The following is a 24,687-nucleotide window of genomic DNA, read 5'->3' as shown; positions in this document are numbered from 1 at the left end:
TTATTTAATTTTTTTTTTAATTTTACTGTAGTAGAAAATTTTGTCAAAACTTTATTTCTATAGAAAATTTTGTCAAAATTTTATTTCTATAGAAAATTTTGTCAAAATTTTATTTCTATAGAACATTTTGTCAAAACTTTATTTCTATAGAAAATTTTGTCAAGATTTTATTTATATAGAAAATTTTGTTAAATTTTTATTTCTATAGATATTTTTATAAAAATTTTATTTCTATAGAATATTGGCATTGCTTCAATAGATATTCATATACGCTTAGACAAGATATTTAAATTCCTTGGAAACTCAACTAAACTGAGCCAATGAAAAATGTTCAAATGAAGCTTTTATATTTGATTCGTGGTGGTGGAATCAAAACTATATAAGAGACAACATTTATTATTATTATTTAATAATCTATACAAAAAATCAATAAATTCTTTTTATTTTATATTGGTTAGAAATTTCTTTTTATCTATTTAAAAAATCGATAAATTCATATTATTTTATATTGGTTAGAATTTTCTATTTATTTTTAATTACTGATTTACAAAAAAATATTTGTTTTATTATGCTTATTGTTAATAAATATGTACCATGCACTGTAATTTTCCCAGAACACCGCAACACTCATACCCCATGCAGCCTATTGCTCTGGAACTCATATTTTCCCATGTTTATATTTTTTTTCGCAATAAATTCATATTATTTTATATTGGTTAGAAATTTCTATTTATCTATTTAAAAAATCAATAAATTCATATTATTTTATATTGATTAGAAATTTCTATTTATTTTTAATTACTGATTTACAAAAAAATATTTGTTTTATTATGCTTATTGTTAATAAATATGTGCCATGCACTGTAATTTTCCCCTATCCAGAAAACCGCAACACTCATACCCCATGCAGCCTATTTCTCTGGAACTCATATTTTCCCATGTTTATATTTTTCTTTTCTCTGTTTGATTTTTTTTCAGGGTAAAAATTCAACATACAACATCATGAATGAATACGAATGTTTACCCTGTGCTGAAGGTTGTGACTCTTGCGAGGATAGTTCACCATGCATAGCGGCACTCAAACTGGCCTATGCGGACAAGCATTTTGGTATTGGCTTGCATTGTAATTGGATTACTGCCACCAGCTGCCTGGTTTACATTTCGTTATCAACAAGTTAAGGTAAGCAACACCATAACACCCAAGCCCCTTTCCCCCTTGCCACCTATCCAAAGACCAACACATCGTATACATACACTTATGGGAGAGATCCTAAATCTACGAAAAGTCCATGTAAGCCAGTTAATGTTGGTCAGAAATTTCGCACAATTGAAAATGAAAGAGAATATCTTAGTGCAGAGCAGTAAAAGTTGGCCGGAAGAATTTCCTTCCCCTGCCAAAAGGCATTACTTGGAAGAGAAATTAAATGTTACAGCTAATGGATTTAAGCTACTTTACATTCAATTGCCTTAAATCGAATGGACAAAGGAATTCAAACAGTTCGAGTAATAGCAGTAGAATACTGGGGAAAATTTTGTTTTTAAAGACATAGTAAATTTAAAAAGGCTGCCTGTTGATTTCATAGTGTAGGTGGTCAATTTCGAAAAGAAAAACAGTAAGTAGACCAGGATAGAATTTTTTGTATACTCGGCTATGGATTGAATAAAAACTTGCAGCTTTTTGAGCTATGTGTCTTTGAAGAAGTCAAATGTTGAGGAAGGTTCACACCTATTTTTAATTATCGTCCTGCTAAACCTTCGGGAATAAAATCATCTTGAATTTGTTTATATCCGTTCATTTCAGCTTAAAGTTACTCAGCGATTACTCTCAGAAGTTATCAACTTTGTTCGTTATTCTTCGTTTAACTATAGACCCGAAAATCTAGGTAGGTAACTGTATGTCCAAAGGCTGGGTATTTCAGTAAAGAACGTGAACTCGAAGGTCTCTGTGGTCAATCTATAAACCGAAAGATTTGAGTGGGACCTGAAGTAAAGACTTAAAGGAGTCCAGTGTTTGCGATGTCACTCGAGTTTTGCGGTAAAACTCTAGATTCGAACATTTTAGTTGTTGAACTTAATCTCGAAGGCGTCAGTGGCGAAACTGTAGATCTTAGAGAATAAGGGGTGGAACGAAGATCAATATGGTGAATCTATAAACCGAAAGATTTGAGTGGAACCTGACGTTCTCAGACGTGGAACTAAACGTCTAAAGAACTCTGTGATGCACTTGTAGATCCCAAAGAGTTTTGCGGTAAAACTGTAGATCCAAAAATTGTAGTTGTTAAACTTCATCTGGAAGGTGTTAATGGGGAAACTATGAGCTAGAAGATCTTAATAAGGGGCGTATTAAAGGAACAAAGGTTTCTGCGGGGAATCTGAGATGCGGTGAGATGGAATTAAAGGCCTGCAGGACTCAATGCTGGACTTGTGGACTCCATCGAGTTTTGCGGTAAAACTACACTCGAAAGTTTTAGTTGTTGAACTTCATGTCGATGGTGTCAGTGCCGAAATCGTGGGCTAGAAGATAGCAGTGAATAAGGAGCTGAACAAAGTTCTTAGAGGTAGAACTAAAAGCCCGAAGGACTCGGTAATGGAATGGTCCATGGAGTTTTGCGGTAAAACTCTAGACTTGAAAATCTTAGTTGTTGATCTTCAATCACTGAATAAGTGATTGAACGAAGGTCTTTGTGATGATCTGTAAACTCAAAGATATGAGTGTGACCCGAAGTTGTCAGAGGTGGAACTAAAGGCTTCAAAAACTCAGTGATGAACTTGTAGACTCCATCGAGTTTTGCGGTAAAACTCTAGACTTGAAAATCTTAGTTGTTGAGCTTCATCTCGCAGGTGTCAGTGGCATAATTTTGGGCTAGAAGATCTCACTGAATGAGGGGCAGAACGAAGGTCTCTGTGATGAATCTGTAAATTCAAAGATATGAGTGGGACCCGAAGTTGTCAGAGGTGGAACTAAAGGCCTCAAAAATTCAGTGATGGACTTGTAGACTCCATCGAGTTTTACGGTAAAACTCTAGACTTCAACGATTTAGTTGTTGATCTTCATCTCTATGGTGTCAGTGGCGAAACTGTGGGCTAGAAGATCTTAATGAATAAGGGGCGGACCGAAGGAACGATGTTGTATGTGGTGAATTATAGATTCACCAACCCAAAGATTTGAGTGAAGTTATCAGAGGTTGAACTAAAGGCCTGAAGAACTCCAAGTAGTTTGAAACGTATGTATCTATCGATTTTTGCGGCAAAACTATAGACCCAAAAATTTTAATTGTTGAACTTCATATCGATGGTCTCAGTGGCGAAACTGTGGGCTAGACGATCTTAGTGAATAAAGGGCGGATCGAAGGAACGAACGTCTCAGTGGTGAATGTAAAACCCCGAAGATTTGAGTAGGATCAGCACTTCTCAGAGCTGGAACTAAAGGTCTGAAGGACTCAGTGATGGACTTGTAGACTCCACCGAGTTTTGCGGTAAAACTGTAGACTCGGAAATGTTAGTTGTTCAAAATCATCTCGAAGGTGTCAATGGCAAGACTGTGGACCAGAAGATCTCACTGAATAAGGGGCGGAACGAAGGTCTCTGTGATGAATCTGTAAATTCAAAGATATGAGTGGGACCCGAAGTTGTCAGAGGTGGAACTAAAGGCCTCAAAATCTCAGTGATGGACTTGTAGATTCCATCGAGTTTTGCGGTAAAACTCTAGACTTGAAAATCTTAGTTGTTGAGCTTCATCTCGAAGGTGTCAGTGGCAAAACTATGGGCTAGAAGATCTCACTGAATAAGGGGCGGAACGAAGGTCTCTGTGATGAGTCTGTAAATTCAAAGATATGAGTGGGACCCGAAGTTGTCAGAGGTGGAACTAGAGGCCTCAAAAACTCAGTGATGGACTTGTAGATTCCATCGAGTTTTACGGTAAAACTCTAGACTGCAACGATTTAGTTGTTGATCTTCATCTCTATGGTGTCAGTGGCGAAACTGTGGGCTAGAAGGTCTTAGTGAATAAGGGGCGGGCCGAAGGAACGATGTTGTATGTGGTGAATCTATAAACCAAAAGATTTGAGTGAAGTTATCAGAGGTTGAACTAAAGGCCTGAAAAACTCCAAGTAGTTTGAAACGTATCTATAGATTTTTGCGGCAAAACTCTAGACCCAAAAATTTTAATTGTTGAACTTCATATCGATGGTCTCAGTGGCGCAACTGTGGGCTAGACGATCTTAGTGAATAAAGGGCGGATCGAAGGAACGAACGTCTCAGTGGTGAATGTGAAACCCCAAAGATTTGAGTAGGATCAGCTCTTCTCAGAGCTGGAACTAAAGGTCTGAAGGACTCAGTGATGGACTTGTAGACTCCACCGAGTTTTGCGGTAAAACTGTAGACTCGAAAATGTAAGTTGTTCAAAATCATCTCGAAGGTGTCAATGGCAAAACTGTGGACCAGAAGATCTCACTGAATAAGGAGCGGAACGAAGGTCTCTGTGATGAATCTGTAAACTCAAAGATATGAGTGGGACCCGAAGTTGTCAGTGGTGGAACTAAAGGCTTCAAAAACTCAGTGATGGACTTGTAGACTCCATCGAGTTTTGCGGTAAAACTCTAGACTTGAAAATCTTATTTGTTGAGCTTCATCTCGAAGGTGTCAGTGGCAAAACTATGGGCTAGAAGATCTCACTGAATAAGGGGCGAACGAAGGTCTCTGTGATGAATCTGTAAACTCAAAGATATGAGTGGGACCCGAAGTTGTCAGAGGTGGAACTAGAGGCCTCAAAAACTCAGTGATGGACTTGTAGATTCCATCGAGTTTTACGGTAAAACTCTAGACTTCAACGATTTAGTTGTTGATCTTCATCTCTATGGTGTCAGTGGTGATTTGAGTAGGACCCGAAGTTCTCAGTGGGTGTGGGGCCTAAAGAACTCAGTGATGGACTTGTCGACTCAATCGAGTTTTGCGGTAAAACCCTAGACCCGAAAATCTTAGTTTGTCAACTTCATCTCGAAGGTGTCAGTAAGGAATATGCGGGCTAGAAGTGAATAAGGAGCGGAAAGAAGGAACGAATGTCTCTGTGATGAATCTGTACATCCAACTATTTGAATGGGACCCGAAATTCTCAGAGGGGATCTAAAGGCCTGAAGGGTTCAGTGATGGACTTGTAGACTCCAGTGAGCTTTGCGGTAAAACTGCTGGGCGATCCCAAAATATCAATGGTGGAACTCAGTGATGGACTTGTAGACTCCATCGAGTTTTGCGGTGAAACCCTAGTCCCGAAAATCTTAGTTTGTCAAGTTCATCTCGATGGTGTCAGTAAGGAATATGCGGGCTAGAAGTGAATAAGGAGCGGAACGAATGTCTCTGTAGTGAATCTGTACATCCAAAGATTTCAGTGGGAACCTAAAGTCTCAGAAGGGGAACTAAAGGCCTGAAGGGTTCAGTGATGGACTTGTAGACTCCAGTGAGCTTTGCGGTAAAACTGTAGGTCAGGAGATTGCAGTGGGCTATCCCAAAATGTCAGTGGTGGAACTACATACCTACAACACCAGCACTTAATCTGTAAAAACTTCCAATAACACTATAAGTGTGCGATCTATAGTCACTAAAGTCTATTTGAAGGAAGTACTACTGTTATCTCAAATTTCTCTGTGTAAAAACTGCAGATTCGAAGGTCTCAGTGTTTGCAATTACCTTCACATCTCAGTGGGGGTATGTCGCAAAGCTTCTGGGACAACAGTCTCATTTGAAGAAATTTAGACTCGAAGGTCTTAGTGGTGAAAATTTCGGCCAAAGAGAATATGTGGCAGAACTTTGGGATTGAAATTCTCACTGGTAGATCTTTAGGCACTAAGGTCTCTAAGGGAAAATGTAGGTCAGAAGATCTCAAATATAAAGCTTTAAGACAGAAGGTCTCAGTGCGGGGCTGTAGGATGGAGGGACACACTTATAGATCTTTAAACCCAAATATGTCAGTGGCAGGCCTGAAGGTTTAAAAAGACACAACTTTAGACTCAATGGTTGCAGCAATTAAAATTTAGGTCAGAAGTTTCAATAGCCACACTTTAGGTTCGAAAGCCGTAGGGTTGCAATTGTAAACCGGAAAGCCTCTAAAAGAAAATTTAGGCTCAAACATCGCCGAGCGGAAAATAACCCTAAGACCTCAGCTCTAAAATTTTAGAACAAAAGGTCTCAATGAGAGAATCGTGGCCCTGATGGTTTCTGTTGTGAATCTATAGACTCGAATTTCTCTGTGACGGAACTGTAGGTTCGAAGATCTTTGTTGGAGAACTGTACACTAGAATTTCTCTGTGCTGGAACAGTAGACTGCAATTTTAGGCTTGAAGGTCTCAGTGATGAACATTTAGGTGAATTGATCATTTTTGAGAGAAAGTGTCAGTGGTTGAAAAAGTTTGTGAAAGCAATTGTTGGTTTGAACATCTCTGACGAGAAATATAAGTCTGAAGAACTCAGATGTAAAATTTTAGTAAAGAAGTCCCCAGTGAGGTAATTTTAGTTCCGAAGGTCACAGTTGTAGATTCTTAGACTAGATTTTTCAGTTTTGAAACGATAGGCCCGAAGTTTTCAGTGAGAAAGGTATATACTAGAATTTCTAATGCTGGAATTGCAAGCTCGATCTTTACATGTGTAAAATTGTCCAAGGACTAGACTGGAATTTCAAAGTGGTTGAATTAATGGTCCGAAGGCCTCAGTGGAGTAGCTGTAAGTTCGATGGTCTCTGCGAACTGAAGGAAAGTCGCAGTTACAGAACTTTATGCTAAAAGTCTCAGTGGTGACGAATTAGTTCAGGATGTGTAAGTGGCGGAACTGTATGCCAGAAAGATTCTGAGAAGAAATGTAGTCCCGAATATCTCTGAGGTGAAATGTAAGCGCGAAGACTACAGAACGTTTCTCCCAAAAGGTCTCAGTGAAGGAACGTTTCCAAGGGAGAACTGTAAGAAAGTGTCAGTGGATGGTCTCTGCGAACTGAAGGAAAGTCACAGTTACAGAACTTTACGCTAAAAGGTCTCAGTGGTGACGAATATGGTCAGGATGGGTAAATGGCGGAACTGTATGCCAGAAAGTTTCTGAGGAGAAATGTAGTCCCGAATACCTCTGAGGTGAAATGTAAGCGCGAAGACTTCAGAACGTTTCTCCCAGAAGGTCTCAGTGAGGGAATGTTTCCTAGGGAGAACTGTAGGAAAGTCTCAGTTATACAACACAAGACTCAAAGGTGGTGGAAATGCAGGCCCTTAAATAGACACGAATTTCTCAATAGTGCAATTGTAAACCCGAAGGTCTTTGTGTGGGGAACTATAGGCTAGAAATTGTCAGTGAAAGCTTTTTAAATGACAGTCCTTAACGGGTTTCGTCTTCAGGTAGAACGTATTGTACGTTCTATAAGCTAGAGGTACTCAGTGCTAGAACTTTAAGCTCGAAGATCATTGGGGGCAAGAGTAGGATGGTTCTTGTGGCCGAACTTTGGGCTATTGAAAATTGCCCGAAGATCTCAGCAGAGGGGAAACTGTAGGCAAAAAGATTACAGTAGTCAATATTCAGACTCAAATTACTGAGTGATGGAACTGTAGACCCGAAAATTTTAGTGGGAGAACTGTAGGCTCATAGGCTTATTTAGAGAACTGTAGAAAGATTTCAGTTACAGAACTTAGGACTCGAAGGTCTTAGTGGTAGGAAAATCTGAGGGGAAATGTACGTAATCTCGAAGATATCAAATGTAAAATTTAAAAGAAGGAAAAAGAAAGTGGACCCTTGGACTTGAATTTCTCTAGGATGAAATTCTAGGCTCGAAGGTCTCTGTAGGGTAGAGATCGTAGGTCTCAATTTCAGAAGTTCAGTGGGGCTTTTTCGCAAAGCTTCTCCAAGTAGTTTCAAACGATCGTCCGACTCTCTTCGGTTCTGATCCTTGGGTAGAACGTATTGCACGTACTACAGGCTAGAAGTACTCAATGCTAGAACTGTAGACTTGAAGATCTCTGTGGGGAAGAACTGTAGACTTGAAGATCTCTGTGTAGGAAGAGTAGGAACGTCTGGGAAGCATAACTATTGGCTGTGGAAAATTGCCCGCATGTCTCACAGGGCAACGGTTGGCAAGAATTTTATAGTGATCGAATTGGAGGCCCGATGGTTCCTGTGATGGAACTGTAGAGTCGAAGGTCTCTGTGGAAAAATTTACACCAGGGAGTCTAAATGGCGGAAATGTAAGCCCGAAGATCTCAGATGTAAGAATTTAGAAAAGATTATCGATAGATAAGGAATTTTAGGCCAGAAGGTCTCAGCACGTGAACTTCAAGAGAAAAGGTCGCAATTGTAGATCTTATAACTCGATTTTTTCTTTTGTAGAATTGTAGTCAGAAATGTTTTAGTAGAAGGTTTATGGCCTAGGGAGCCACCGTGGTGCAATGGTTACCATGCCCGCCTTGCATACACAAGGTCGTGGGTTCGATTCCTGCTTCGACCGAACACCAAAAAGTTTTTCAGCGGTGGATTATCCCACCTCAGTAATGCTGGTGACATTTCTGAGGGTTTCAAAGCTTTTCTAAGTGGTTTCACTGCAATGTGGAACGCCGTTCGGACTCGGCTATAAAAAGGAGGTCCCTTGTCATTGAGCTTAACATGGAATCGGGCAGCACTCAGTGATAAGAGAGAAGTTCACCAATGTGGTATCATAATGGACTGAATAGTCTAAGTGAGCCCGATACATCGGGCTGCCACCTAACCTAACCTAACCTATGGCCTAGAAGTTCTCAGTGGCAGAATCAAAGACAAGATGGTCTCTGTTGGAAATCACTAGGAAAGTTTTAGTGGCACAAATTTAAGCATTAGTATCTCGGTGTTGACAATTGCTGGAACATCTCAGTTTGGATATTTCGCACAGCTGTATAGTTCTCCTCCTCGGCTAGAACGTATTAAAATGATATCGAAAAAAGGAGGTAAATCGGAGTGCCACTTTTCCGAATTTCAAATTCGATTATACGACTTCTGATTTAAAAGCCTTCAGAAGTTGACTTCCAACTGAGTAGTACTTAGACACTATTCATGGTCTTTATTCCATTCCATTCCATGAATGGATTTTCTGTTTAGATGAAAGTTGATAAAGATGAATGTTTTATCAATACATTGATAAAGATGAATGTTTTATCAATACATTAAAACAAGATATGCCGAACTTGTTTTCGAACCCATTTCTATTGGGTTCCAACACTCTGAAATTATTTCCATATTAAATTAATTTTAAATATCCTTGCGTTTCAGGTTGTTCGTGCCGCCAGTCCTGCACTTTTGCGTGTTATTGCATTGGGTGCATTTTTCATCTATTGTACGGTAAGTTCTTATTATCTCCTATACACACTCACCTGGTGAAGTATACATCCACAACTCACTATATATGTGGAAAATATTTGAGGTTGAGACTGTTTACACCCTCCAACTAACCTACTATGGCTAGAAACATACAAATCGAAATAATAACCATCATTTCGCTGATAACTCTTGTGGATGGTGAAAATGAGTTACGAAAAATAAACACAGTTTGAATTAATGAAGCAATTTGCATTTTAATTTTAAGAACCACACAAATTTCTCCGAACAATGTAGACTTGGTTAAAACTTTGAAGGAGATAGGTTCAGTGTTAGAAACCATAAATAAAATTTAATAAATATACCAGAAAAAATTAGATGCCACTTTATGTATTTATATAGGAAGACAGCGAGGTGTAATGGTTAGCTTGCCCTCTTTGCATCTACAGAGTTCAATCCTAGTTTCGACAAACATCGGTCGATTATCGCCTCTTGTGACATTTCTGAGTGTTTTAAGTCTTCTCTAAGTGGTTTCACCGCAATTTGGAATGCCGTTTGGATTCGACTATATAACACGGAGGTCCCTTGTCATTGAGGTTGCAAAAAAAAAATCGGGAAGCACTCAATGATAAAATAGAAGTTCACCACTGTGTTATTACAATGGACTGAATAGTCTAAGTGACCCTAAATATCGGGCTGCCGAACTATACCTAACCCAACCACTTATTTAGGTAGATTCAAAATCGACTCCTGTTTGCTATATTTTGGACTCCGTAAATGTAGATCTTTAGAGAGTTGGCCCAAAACTGTATCTTTTAATTGAACATGAGTTCAATCACAGTTTCGACCAAAAACCAAAAAGTTTTTCAGTTTTTTTATATCAAAGCGCGAGAGGTGATTTTTATACCCTCCACCATAGGATATACCGCCCATCCTTAGTTTGGCATTCCGTTTGTAACACATCGAAATATTGCTCTAAGACCCCATAAAGTATATATATTCTGGGTCGTCGTGAAATTCTGAGTCGATCTAAGCATGTCCATCCGTCGGTCCTTCCGTCTGTTGAAATCACGCAAACTTCTGAACGAAACAAGCTATCGACTTCAAACTTGGCATAAGTAGTTATTACTGATGTAGGTCGGATGGTATTGCCAATGGGTCATATCGGTGCACATTTACGTATAGCCCCCATATAAACGGACTCCCAGATTTGGCTTGCGGAGCTTCTCAAAGAGTAGCATATTTCATCCGATGTTGCTGAAATGTGGTACGTGGTGTTAGTATATGGTCTCTAACAACCATGCCAGAATTGGTCCATATCGGCCCATAACAATATATATATATATATATATATATATATATATATATATATATATATATATATATATATATATATATATATATATATATATATATATATAAATATATATATATATATATATATATATATATATATATATATATATTTATATATATATATATATATATATATATATATATATATATATATATATATATATATATATATATATATATATATATATATATATATATATATATATATATATATATATATATATATATATATATATATATATATATATAATCTTAGAGACTCCGCAAGCCAAATCTGGGATCAGTTTATATATAAATATATATATATATATATATATATATATATATATATATATATATATATATATATATATATATATATATATATATATATATATATATATATATATATATATATATATATATATATATATATATATATATATATATATATATATATATATATATATATATATATATATATATATATATATATATTTATATATAAACTGATCCCCAGATTTGGCTTGCGGAGTCTCTAAGATTAGCACATTTCATCTGATCTGGCTGAAATTTGGTACATGGTGTAAGTATATGGTCTCTAACAACCATACAAAAATTGGTCCATATCGGTCCATAATTATATATAGCCCCCATATAAACTGATCCCCAGATTTGGCTTGCGGTTCCTCTAAGAAAAGCATATATCATCCGATTCGGCTGAAATTTAGTACGTGGTGTTAGTATATGGTTTTTAGCAACCATGCAAAAATTGGTTCATATCGGTCCATAATTATATATAGCCACCATATTAACCGATCCCCAGATTTGAACTCCGGATCCTCTTAGAGGAGAAAAATTCATCCGATCCGGTTGAAATTTGGTACGTGGTGTTAGTATATGGTCTCTAATAACCATGCAAAAATTGGTCCATATCGGTCCATAATTATATATAGCCCCCATATAAACTGATCCCCAGATTTGGCTTGCGGAGCCTCTAAGAGAAGCATATTTCATCCAGTCTGGTTGAAATTTGGTACATAGTGTTGTTATATGGTGTCTAACAACCATGCAAAAATTAGTCCACATCGGTCCATAACTATATATAGCCACCATATAAACCGATCCCCAGATTTGAACTCCGGAGCCTCTTACAGGAGAAAAATTCACCCGATCCGGTTGAAATTTGGTACGTGGTGTTAGTATATGATCTCTAACAACCATGCCAGAATTGGTCCATATCCGTCTATAATTATATATAGCCCCCATATAAACTGATCCCCAGATTTGGCATATTTCATCCGATCTGGCTGAAATTTGGTACATGGTGTTGTTATATGGTCTCTAACAACCATGCAAAAATTAGTCCACATCGGTCCATAATTTTATATAGCCACCATATAAACCGATCCCCAGATTTGAACTCCGGAGACTCTTAGAGGAGAAAAATTCACCCGATCCGGTTGAAATTTGGTACGTGGTGTTAGTATATGGTCTCTGCCAAAATTTGGTCCGTATTGATCCATATTAAATATAGCCCCAAATAAACCAATCCCCAAGCACAGAAAAATCACGATTGCCACTCGAGCCAAAAAAAATCTACCAAAATTTTGTTGCCATAGAAAATTTTATCAACATTTTATATTTCTATAGAAAATTTTGTCAAAATTTTATTTCTATACAAAATGTTGTCAACATTTTATGTCTTTAGGAAATTTTGTTAAAATATAATTTCTATACAAAATTTTGTGAAAAATTTATTTCTATAAAAATTTTGTCAAAATTTTATATTTCTATAGAAAATTTTGTCAAAATTTTATGTCTTTAGGAAATTTTGTTAAAATATAATTTCTATACAAAATTTTGTCAAAAATTTATTTCTAAACAAAATGTTGTCAAAAATTTATTTCTATACAAAATTTTGACAAAAATTTATTTCTATACAAAATTTTGTCAAAAATTTATTTCTATACAAAATTTTGTCAAAAATTTATTTCTATACAAAATTTTGTCAAAAACTTATTTCTATACAAAATTTTGTCAAAAATTTATTTCTATACAAAATTTTGTCAAAAATTTATTTCTTTACAAAATTTTGTCAAAATATTATGAAGAGTTTCATAGTTGGTGAGGAATATTTTGCTAAATCTTCCAAAACATCAAGAATTCTACCAATCTACCAAACAGTAAAAAAATCTGCCATTTTTGGTGGACTCGTGTTCATAATTGTATATAGCTCCCATATAAAGCGAATCCCGTATTTTAATTCTGGCTCTATAATTACCGCACAAAAGTTCATATCGGTTTGTAATTATTTCTTCTCTATATAAGCAAAATTTGATATAGAATTAAAATTTTAACAAAATTTTCTATAGAAATGAAATTTTGACAAAATTTTCCACGTCTTCAAAATTTTAAATTTTCGTGTAAGATCGTATTAAACATTCAAAGTTCAAGAAATATTTGTCGCTTATACGGCCATTTTCATGTAGCTCCGTTACGCTTTAACTGTCAGTTAACAGAAAGTAAATTGCAAATATCTTCTCTCCAGTTAACTTTAACTGGAAAATTTTCGTCAGTTAAGTTCCTAACTGGCATATGGAATATATATGGAAGATGACAGCTTCGTCCATAATACGGTTTAAAAGTTGGTTAGTTACGGAACACTAACGGAGCTTTATGAAAATGGGGGATAGTAGTATAATAATATATAATAGGTGTGTTCCTTTACTTTACTCGTAGTAAAAAGTAGTAAAAGAGAGAAATTTTGAAAATCCTCTCAGATTTCTATATTTGTTAAATGTACAGGAACGAAAATATAGTAAAAATTGTAAAAATGTCAAATAAAAAACAAAAGAAGCATTGTGATTTGAATAAATATTTTCAAAACATGTAGGTAAATTAAATACTTTTATATCGAAATTTTTTTGACAAATGGCAGATTTTTTGCAGGAAACTTTGAAATCCTTATTACGATAGAAAGAAGCTATGGTTTTCACTTTGTTATAAAAAGTACTCCTTTTGCAAAATTTTTAATCAAAGTAAAACTCTGGCTCCTGGGCCATAAAGTAGAGTAATAGCGCATATAATCAGTATCTTATAAGGTGGGGTTTTTCATTCCGTTTGTAACACATACAAATAACGAATTCTGACTATAGAAAGTATATATAGCCTTGATCAGGGAGAAATTATAAGACGATGTCTCTCTGTCTGGCTATCTGTTGTAATCAGGCTACTTCCTTCAATAATGAACCTATAGTGCTGAAATTTTACCAGACACGTTTTTCTTCTACATGCAGGTCAATTTTGAAGAAGGGACTACTTCGGCCTAAGTTTCGATTTTGCTTCCATATGAACCGCCCCCCAATTGGGGTCTTCATGACATAGACATTAAAACTTTTATCCGATTTGCATGAAATTCAAAACGTAGAGGTACTTTTGGTCCATTAAAGGGTGTGCCGAATTTGGTGTGAGTCGGTCAATGTTTTGGTACTTTTTTCGAAACAAGTGGTATTGGTTCGGCATTGTTTTGAAATTCCAAATTGTGGAGTCTACACGTTAAATCTAAAGCACAAAGATGCACAAAATTTTCCTCCAGAATACGTAGAATTTTATAAGGAATGTAGTCCTTTTAGACTCAAAATACAGACCCCACTTTGTTCAAATTTTGCAAAAAAATAAATTGTAAGGCCCTAGCAAATATTAGATATATTCGCACACATACACAATATTTTTATGGTAGTTTATAAGTTTTATCCAGCAAAGCAAAAATCATGAAAATCGGTGCATAATTGCGCGTTTGCCAAGTAACACTAAATTTCATACATCCGAGGTGTCCAACTTCCAACGTCTATAGACCAGCCCGTGAATCCACTAAATATAGAGAAAAACATTTCAGCTTTGGCACAAAGAAAAAATTATGATGATATCTTAATCCATTAAAAAGTTACAGAATTATTTCCAAAAAAAAGCGATTTGGAACTACTTTAGTTTCGAAAATTTGAAAACAAATAATTATTTTTGTCATGACATATCTACAACCTTTACTCGAAAAAATTTGTCGAGTAACTTGTAGTAAAAAAATTTTAAAAGAGACATGCATTTTGACATTGTTCTCTTAAAATTGTTTACTACTTTTACTATTTTTTGGGGTTGAGGAACGGTTTCTAGCAAAAACTAGTAAAAGTAGTAACTAGTAGTACGTAAAGGAACACAACTAATATAACAAATACTGGAACGAACTACAAAAAAAAAACAAACAATTTTTTTTTTTTTTTTTGGAAGAGGAAACTGTTTTATACTAACCACAAAGTTTGAGCCAAAAATTTTGATAAGATGTTTTGAAATTTTTGGTAAAATTTTCTTTAAACTTTGGTAGATTATTTTTGGCACGAGTGGAAATTGTGATTGGATACAATACAATTTGTCAATTGCTCAACAAAAAAGGCTAGTGTCGATTGTTCGAAATAAAAGCTCCAAAACTACCCTAGCGGAGAGCTCCACAAATACCATCGCGTCTATGGCATTGTTACAGGTAATGAATCGTGAATTTATGTATGACCCTTTTCAACACCTGAAGATGCGTTTGTTTCGTTCAGAATGCACGTTTATACCCTGCGCCACACTGTGGAACAGTGTATATATATATATATATATATATATATATATATATATATATATATATATATATATATATATATATATATATATATATATTTCGCCCGATATGGACTTATATGGCCCCAGAAGCCAGAGTTTTACCCCAATTTAAAATTTGGCACAAGAAGAACAATTAGTACTATAGTCAAGTGTGCTAAATTTTATTGAAATCGGTTCAGATTTAGATATTGCTCCTATATATATCTTTCGCCCGATATGGACTAATACGGTCCCAGAAGCCAGACTTTTACCCCAATTTCGTTGAAATTTTGCATAGGGAGTAGAATTAGCATTGTAGGTATGCGCGCCAAATTTGGTTGAAATCGGTTCAGATTTAGATATAGCTCCCATATATAGCTTTCGCCCGATTTACACTCATATGACCACAGAGGCCAATTTTTTGCTCCGATTTAGTTGAAATTTTGCACAGGGAGTAGAATTAGCATTATAGCTATGCGTGCTAAATATAGTTGAAATCGGTTCAGATTTAGATATATCTCCCATATATAGCTTTCGCCCGTTTTACACTCATATGGCCACAGAGGCCAATTGTTTGCTCCGATTTAGTTGAAATTTTGCACAGGGAGTAGAATTACCATTATAGCTATGCGTGCCAAATTTGATTGAAATCGGTTCAGATTTAGATATATCTCCCATATATAGATTTCGTCCGATTTACACTCATATGACCACAGAGGCCAATTTTTAACTGCGATTTAGTTGGAATTTTGCACAGGGAGTAGAATTAGCATTGTAGCTATGCGTGCCAAATTTGGTTGAAATCGGTTCAGATTTAGATATATCTCCCATATATAGCTTTCGCCCGATTTACACTCATATGACCACAGAGGCCGATTTGTCGCTCCGAATTAGTTGGAATTTTGCACAGGGAGTAGAATTAGCATTGTAGCTATGTGTGCCAAATTTGGTTGAAATCGGTTCAGATTTAGATATATCTCCCATATATAGCTTTCGCCCGATTTACACTCATATGACCACAGAGGCCAATTTTTTGCTCCGATTTAGTTGAAATTTTGCACAGGAAGTAGAATCAGCATTGTAGCTATGTGTGCCAAATTTGGTTGAAATCGGTTCAGATTTCGATATATCTCCCATATATAGCTTTCGCCCGATTTACACTCATATGACCACAGAGGCCAATTTGTCGCTCCGAATTAGTTAAAATTTTGCACAGGGAGTAGAATTAGCATTATAACTATGCGTGCCAAATTTGGTTGAAATCGGTTCAGATTTAGATATAGCTCCCATATATAGCTTTCGCCCGATTTACACTCATATGACCACAGAGGCCAATTTTTAACTCCGATTTAGTTAGAATTTTGCACAGGGAGTAGAATTAGCATTGTGGCTCTGTGTGCCAAATTTGGTTGAAATCGGTTAAGATTTAGATATAGCTCCCATATATATGTTTTTCTGATTTCGACAAAAATTGTCAAAATACCAAAATTTTCCTTGTAAAATCGCCACTGCTTAGTCGAAAAGTTGTAAAAATGACTCGAATTTTCCTAAACTTCTAATACATATATATCGAGCGATAAATCATAAATAAACTTTTGCGAAGTTTCCTTAAAATTGCTTCAGATTTAAATGTTTCCCATATATTTTTTACTAACATTGTGTTCCACCCTAGTGCATTAGCTGACTTAAATTTTGAGTCTAAAGATTTTGTAAAAGTCTATCAAATTCTGTCCAGATCGAGTGATATTTAACTGTATGTATTTGGGACAAACCTTTATATATGGTATCGAAAATTTAGATCTACAAAGTGGTGCTGGGTATAATATAGTCGGCCCCGACCGACTTTAGACTTTCCTTACTTGTTAATATTTGTTTTTGTTCTGTAATCCCAAATTATAAAAGGCAACTCGTAGCTAGAAACGGACAATACTTTGCTTTATCAGTTTGTCACAATTTGATTGCTTATAAATTGTTAAAGTTTTTAAAAAATACCGCATTTTTATATTGCGCTTTCAATAACTTTTAGAGTGGTCCATTCTCCATTGATTTAAGATTAATTTGGGATTTAATTCTAAGCTCAATGCTCTTAATATTTTTTTAAAAAAGCAATAAAATACACAAAATGATCGATTTTCTCTTTACCATAAAAATACCATGTTCCCATTTCTGTTTCTTGGCATTGTTAAAAAATGTGTCCTCATTTATTGATAAGACAAAAAAAAATTAAAACGAAAAATGTCGTTAATAAAAATTATGTGGCTTTTTAGTTTATTAATATTTTCCCCCACACAACAATAATAATAAAAACAAAAAAAAACATAAAATTCCCACTGGCATAAACTTAAAATTCGAAGACTAATGATTGCTATAAATAATCAATGGTAGAAGACGGACTATCAAACGTTAGAACAAACGAAAGGAAACGGATATGGAACAATCGCAATAAACACAAAGCCATTGCCTTGCCCATTTTGGTGCTTAAACATCACAATCACAATTGGCCATTTAAATCAATTTGAAGTCAATTAAATTTGATTCATTCTCAAATGTTTGCCCCATATAAATAAAAATTGTTTTGGAAAATATATGTAGCAAGAGACAACAAATCCATAGGGAAAAATATTTTTGTGTCTTAAGAGAGAAAAGAAGAAAATATTAAAACGCCAATTCATAGACCATGCACCACTTCCGTTTCCTATTGAACTATGGCCAACGATGTTGATGATGACAGACAAACCCACAAAAGGAAGCCAAACACAAATAATAAAAATAATCATCTTCATTATCATCATCATCATCGTCGTCATCATGTTCATCATAAGGATGTTGATGTTGCTTTCATCCTTTGACAATGGCACAACCCCAAAATACATTTATCTCCCTCAAGATTTTGGCAAAAGAAATTCTGGTTAGCTCTAAGACAAACGCATTGATGATACGTGGACTCAAAAACTCAACTAGAAAAACAAAAAGTAAACAAAACTAATGATGAAGTAGATGAAGAGCAACAAAAGAAAAAGTAAATATATCTTTTGCCAAAGAATAGAATAGAGCCACATCACCTATCGAAATTGAAGAAAGTACATGGTGACTGATATGTAATGCAAAAAAGGAAAGTGCTATTTTTTCTTCATTTTGTTTACAAGAATTGCTTTTTATTTTGAATGGTTAGATAGAAAAATATAAAATTTTCAGTCTTAAAACTATTACTGATTTTCTATAGAAGATCCTTTTTTACAAAAAACTGGCCAAAAAATGTATGGTGAATTTTTGTGAGAAATTTTAATTTCAATTGGAATTTTTGGGGACAACAGCATTCTAATATGGGTGGAATAGCCACCTAAAATATTGGCAGCACTATCTAAAGATATTTTCGGAATACAAAAGGGACTGCCGAATATTGTATACATAGGTTCATGTTTTGGTATAGCCTCTATATAGGAATTATTATATCTATTTCAAGGATGTGGGTATTTAATATAATATATAATAATTTAAACAAAATTTTCTATAGAAATAAAATTCTGACAAAATTTTCTATGGAAATAAAATTTTGATAAAAAATTCTGTAGACATAAAATGATGACAAAACGAAATAAAATATTGACAAAGTTTTCTATAGAAATAAAATTTTTATAAAAATTATATAGAAATAAAATTTTGACAAAATTTTCTATAGAAATAAAATTTTGACAAAATTTTCTATAGAAATAAAATCTTGACAGAATCTATAGAAATAAAATTTTCTATAGTAATAAAATTTTGGCAGAATTTTCTATAGAAATAAAATTAAAAAAAAAAAAAAAATTGTATAGAAATACAATTTTAAAAGAATTTATTATAGCAAAAAAATATTGGCAAGAGTTTCTATAGAAATAAAATTTTGACAAAATTTTCTATAGAGATAAAATTTAAACAAAAATTGCTATATAGAAATAAAATTTAAACAAAATTTTCTATTTAGAAATAAAATTTTGGAAGAATTTATTATACAAATAAAATTTAAAAAAAATTGTATAGAAATATTTTTAAAAGAATTTTCTACAGCTATAAAATATTGGGAAGATTTTCTATAGAAATAAAATTTTGACAAAATTTTGTATAGAAATAAAATTTTGACAAAATTTTCTATAGAAATAAAATTTTGACAAAATTTTCTATAGAAATAAAACTTTGACAAATTTTTCTATAGAAATAAAATGTTGACAAAATTTCCTATAGAAATAAAATTTTGACAAAATTTCCTATAGAAATAAAACCTTGACAAAATTTTCTATAGAAATAAAATTTTGACAAAATTTTCTATAGAAATAAAATTTTGATAAAATTTTATATAGAACATAGTTTTGACAAAATTTCCTATAAAAATAAAATTTTGACAAAATTTTCTATAAAGACATAATTTTGACAATATTTTTATAGAAATAAACTTTTGACAAATTTTCTAAAGAAATAAAATTTTGACACAATTTTCTATAGAAATAACATTTTGACAAAATTTCCTATAGAAATAAAATTTTGACAAAATTTTCTTTAGAGATAAATTTTTGACAAAATTTTCTATAAACATAAATTTCTAAAAAAATTGTATAGAAATACAATTTTAAAAGAATTTGCTATAGCAATAAAATATTGGCAAGATTTTCTATCGAAATAAAATTTTGACAAAAATTTCTATATAGAAATAAAATTTTGACAGAATTTTCTATAGAAATAAAATTTAAAAAAACATTGTATGGAAATACAACATTAAAAGTATTTACCATAGCAATAAAACATTGGCAAGATTTTCTATAGAAATAAAATTTTGACAAAATTTTCTATAGAAATAAAATTTTGACAAAAGTTTTTACAGAAATAAAATGTTGACAAAATTTTGTATAGAGATAAAACTTAAACAAAATTTTCTATATAGAAATAAAATTTTGACAAAATTTTCTATAAAAATAAAATTTTGGAAGAATTTATTATACAAGTAAAATTTAAAAAAAATTGTATAGAAATACAATTTTAAAAGAATTTTCTACAGCAATAAAATATTGGCAAGATTTTCTATAGAAATAAAATTTTGACAAAATTTTCTATAGAAATAAAATTTTGACAAAATTTTCTATAGAAATAAAATTTTGACAAAATTTTCTACAGAAATAAAATTTTGACAAAATTTTCTATAGAAATAAAATTTTGACAAAATTTTCTACAGAAATAAAATTTTATATATAAATAAAATTTAAACAAAATTTTCTATATAGAAATAACATTTTGACAAAATTTTCTATAAAAATAAAATTTTGGAAGAATTTATTATACAAATAAAATTTAAAAAAATTGTATAGAAATACAATTTTAAAAGAATTTTCTACAGCAATAAAATATTGGCAAAATTTTCTATAGAGATAAAATTTTGACAAAATTTTCTATAGAGATAAAATGTTGACAAAATTTTCTATAGAAATAAAATTTTGACAAAATTTTCTAAAGAAATAAAATTTTGACAAAGTTTTTTATAGAAATAAAATTTTGACAAAATTTTCTATAGAAATAAAATTAAGAGAAAATTTTCTATAGAAATAAAATTTTGACAAAATTTTCTATAGAAATAAGATTTGGACAAAATTTTCTATAGAAATAAAATTTTGAAAAAATTTTCTATAGAGATAAAATTTTAACAAAATTTTCTATAGAAAAAAAATGTTGACAAAATTTTCTATAGAGATAAAATTTTGACAAAATTTTCTATAGAAATAAAACTTTGACAAATTTTTCTATAGAAATAAAATTTTGACAAAATTTCCTATAGAAATAAAATTTTGATAAAATTTTATATAGAACATAATTTTGACAAAATTTTCTATAAAAACAGAATTTTGACAATATTTTTATAGACAAATTTTCTAAAGAAATAAAATTTTGACAAAATTTTTTATAGAAATAAAATTTTTACAAAATTTTCTATAGAGATAAATTTTTGATAAAATTTTCTATAGAGATAAATTTTTGACAAAATTTTCTATAAAGATAATATTTTGGCAAAATTTTATATAGAAATAAAATTTTGTAAAAAAAAAATTATACAAAAAAAATCTGATAAACTTTTATAGAAAAACAAGTAAATACGGCCGTTAGTTCGGCCAGGCCGAATCTTATGTACCCTCCACCATTGATTGCGTAGAAACTTCTAATAAAGACTGTCATCAAAAATCGAATTACTTGGGTTGTGGTAATATCTTCGATAGCAAAGTATCTTAAGTCCATACGTGGTATATATTAGACCATTAAAATCAGATTAAATACGCATTTAATTCAATTCTTGACCGGTATATATAGGGAAGTCTATAAATAATTACAATCCGATATGAACTTTTGCACGGTAATTAGAGAGCCAGAATTGAACACTAATGAACCGATATGGATCAATTTGTGTGTGTTTGGGTATCGGTTTATCTGGGGGCTATATATAACTAAAGACCGATTTGGACCAAGTTTGGCATGGTTGTTAGCGGCCATATACTAACAGAATGTACCAAATTTCAACCGAATCGGATGAAAGTTCCTCCTCCAAGAGGGTCCGGAGGTTAAATCTGGGTATCGGTTGGTGTGAGGGCTATATATAACTATGGACCGATATGGAATAATATTTTCAACTTTTGCACCACGTACCAAATTTCCACCGAATCGAATGAAATTTGCTCCTCCAAGAGAGAGATTAAATCTGGGGATCGGACTATTTGGGGACTCTATATAATTATGGACCGATATAGTCCAATTTTTGCATGGTTGTTAGATACCATATACTAAACCACGTACCAAATTTCAACCGGATCGCATGAATTTTGCTCCTCCAAGAGGCTCAGCAGGACAAATCTGGGGATCGATTTATATGGGGGCTATATATAATTATGTACCGATATGGAATAATTTTTTCAACTTTTGCACCACGTACCAAATTTCTACCGGATCGGATGAAATTTGCTCCTCCAAGAGGCTCCGGAGATCAAATCTGGGGATCGGTTTATATGGGGGCTATATATAATTATAGACCGATATGATTCAATTTTTGCATGGTCCATGTACTAACATTACGTACCAACTTGCAACCGGATCGGATGAAATTTGCTCCTCCAAGAGGCTGTGGAAGTCAAATCTGGGGATCGGTTTATATGGGGGCTATATATATATATGTACATATGGACCGATATGGTTGTTAAAGACTATATACTAACACCACGTGCCAAATTTCAACCGGATCGGATGAAACTTCCTCCTTCAAGAGGCCCCGGAGATCAAATCTGGGGGATCGGTTTATATGGGGGCTATACGTATGGCCCATCCGACCTACATCAATAACAACTACTTGTGCCAAGTTTCAAGTCGATAGGTTGTTTGGTTCGGAAGTTAGCGTGATTTCCACAGACGGACGAACAGCCGGACAGACGGGCGGACATGCTTAGATCGACTCAGAATTTTACCAAGACCCAGAATATATATACTTTATGGGGTCTTAGAGCAATATTTCGATGTGCTACAAACGGAATGACAAAGTTCATATACCCCACCACCCTATGGTGGAGGCTATAAAAAAATTCGGATAAATTTTTATAGAGATAAAATTTTCTATAGAGATAACATTTTGAGAAAATTTTCTATAGAGATAAAATTTTGAGAAAATTTTCTATAGAGATACAGTTTTGAGAAAATTTTCTATAGAGATACAATTTTGAGAAAATTTTCTTTAGAGATAAAATTTTGAGGAAATTTTCTTTAGAGATAAAATTTTGAGAAAATTATCTATAGAGATAAAATTTTGACAAAATTTTCTACGGAAGTAAAGTTTTGAAAATTTCTTAAAATTTGGGTACATTTTTAAGGCTAGTGGCAATCGTGAATACAATACACACGGTAACGAGCAATGGTGCGGAAAAACAAAATATTTATTCATATTTAAATACTGGAGGTCTAACGATAGCCATTTGTAGTTTTTTCAGCCAACTACCTATAAAGTAATAACATTCGCGGATATCTTAAATTCAGAATGCAGTAGATCAAAATGCTTTTGTAGGATTATAACCAATAAAATAAACTGTCACCGGAACAAATCTGCCAGCTTTCAGATAAGCGTTTGAGAAATGGTTGCAAACTGCTTTTGGTTGCAATATATATCAGCCACACTGTATATTGAAAGACTCTGGAATACACAAGTTTAATATTTGATTTATCACCCCATGTGAGAGCTTTTTGAAAATCCATTTGTGATGTGGCTTTTTAACTGTGAGGTTTTCTCATTTTTCTTTGCCTAGAAAGACATTTTTCATTTTAATGGCATTGGTCTTAGTAGAAATGTCCTATTTTGAAAGAAACATACAACACATGCAATAATCAACCCTAAGATATCAAAGTCAGAAGAATTTCTGTATTAAGAAGAAGAAAAATTAAGTATTTTAGAATCGTCCTAAAGGTTTTTAGATTTGTTTTATTTCCTTAATTTCCATTCTTTTGTTCTTCCTTTACGCGTAATTAATTTTCCATCACAGGGATAATCTCTTTTTATTTAATTATGTCACGTATCCTTATCATCATAAAATTTAATCACACACACAGTCTCTTATCTATTGTAAATTTCTAACTCTGACATGTGAGACTTAATTTCATATTTATCACAACCAGAAAACAAGGCTGCCTGTTGTCGAGATGAATCTTCATGGCCCAAGTTGATGAATGTGTCATGTCCATGTCTTATAAATTATTACTAAGATGAAATACTGGCAAAACATTTATTCCATAGCATGTCATCATGAATATAGTACTGGACAATAAACCAAAAGATTCTCTAACTCCTTGTGGTTTGTCAATGTCTAGTATGACAGATTCAAAATGTAATCAAATACATAGGTGGGATGATATGTATGCCATGTAGTCATTAGGAGAAAGCAAGCGAGATAGGCCTAAAAGGGAAATAGAGAAGAAGAATATGTGTTATCATCCACAAATCGTTCTAGATAAGCATATAAGTTCAAGTGAGGAGTATTAATGAATGAAAGAGTTATTTGAAATGTTTGGGATTTTTGGCATCCAATATTAGCACTAACAAATATATACGACCTTAAGTTCGGCCGAGCCGAATTTTAAATACACACCACCATGAATCAAATATAATAGTTGATTGGCAAAGTTTATAGAATTTCAGGTTGTGGTTTGATGACAGATACTCTCCTAATTTAAAGTTTCAACGTAAGTTTCAAAGATTTAAAGAACCCTATTTGCTTGAGTTTTAGAAGAATCTTAAACATCTCGATGAAATAACGTTTTTAATGTGATTTAAAATCTAAATTACTCGCATGAGCACGAGTAGTCAAATGGGGGAATTTACTTCCAGTTTTCTGCGCCTTCTTACCCCTTAAGATATTAACT

The 24,687-nt window shown here is 33.2% G+C and overlaps 1 protein-coding gene across 1 annotated transcript in view; it reads left to right on the top strand.

Annotated features, from left to right (window-relative positions):
• Nucleotides 1-24,687, top strand: part of LOC142240137 (uncharacterized) — a 328,529-nt gene that overhangs the window by 256,294 nt on the left and 47,548 nt on the right. The window contains 3 exon segments of the mRNA XM_075311847.1: nucleotides 979-1,080; nucleotides 1,082-1,180; nucleotides 9,262-9,330. Coding sequence (XP_075167962.1) covers nucleotides 979-1,080; nucleotides 1,082-1,180; nucleotides 9,262-9,330 — 270 coding nt within the window.

The sequence above is a fragment of the Haematobia irritans genome, chromosome 5 (genome assembly GCF_050003625.1).
Source record: "Haematobia irritans isolate KBUSLIRL chromosome 5, ASM5000362v1, whole genome shotgun sequence".
NCBI classification, from domain to species: domain Eukaryota; kingdom Metazoa; phylum Arthropoda; class Insecta; order Diptera; family Muscidae; genus Haematobia; species Haematobia irritans.
The sequence above is the reverse complement of the archived record's forward strand: the minus strand, read 5'-3'. Positions and strand labels throughout refer to the sequence as shown.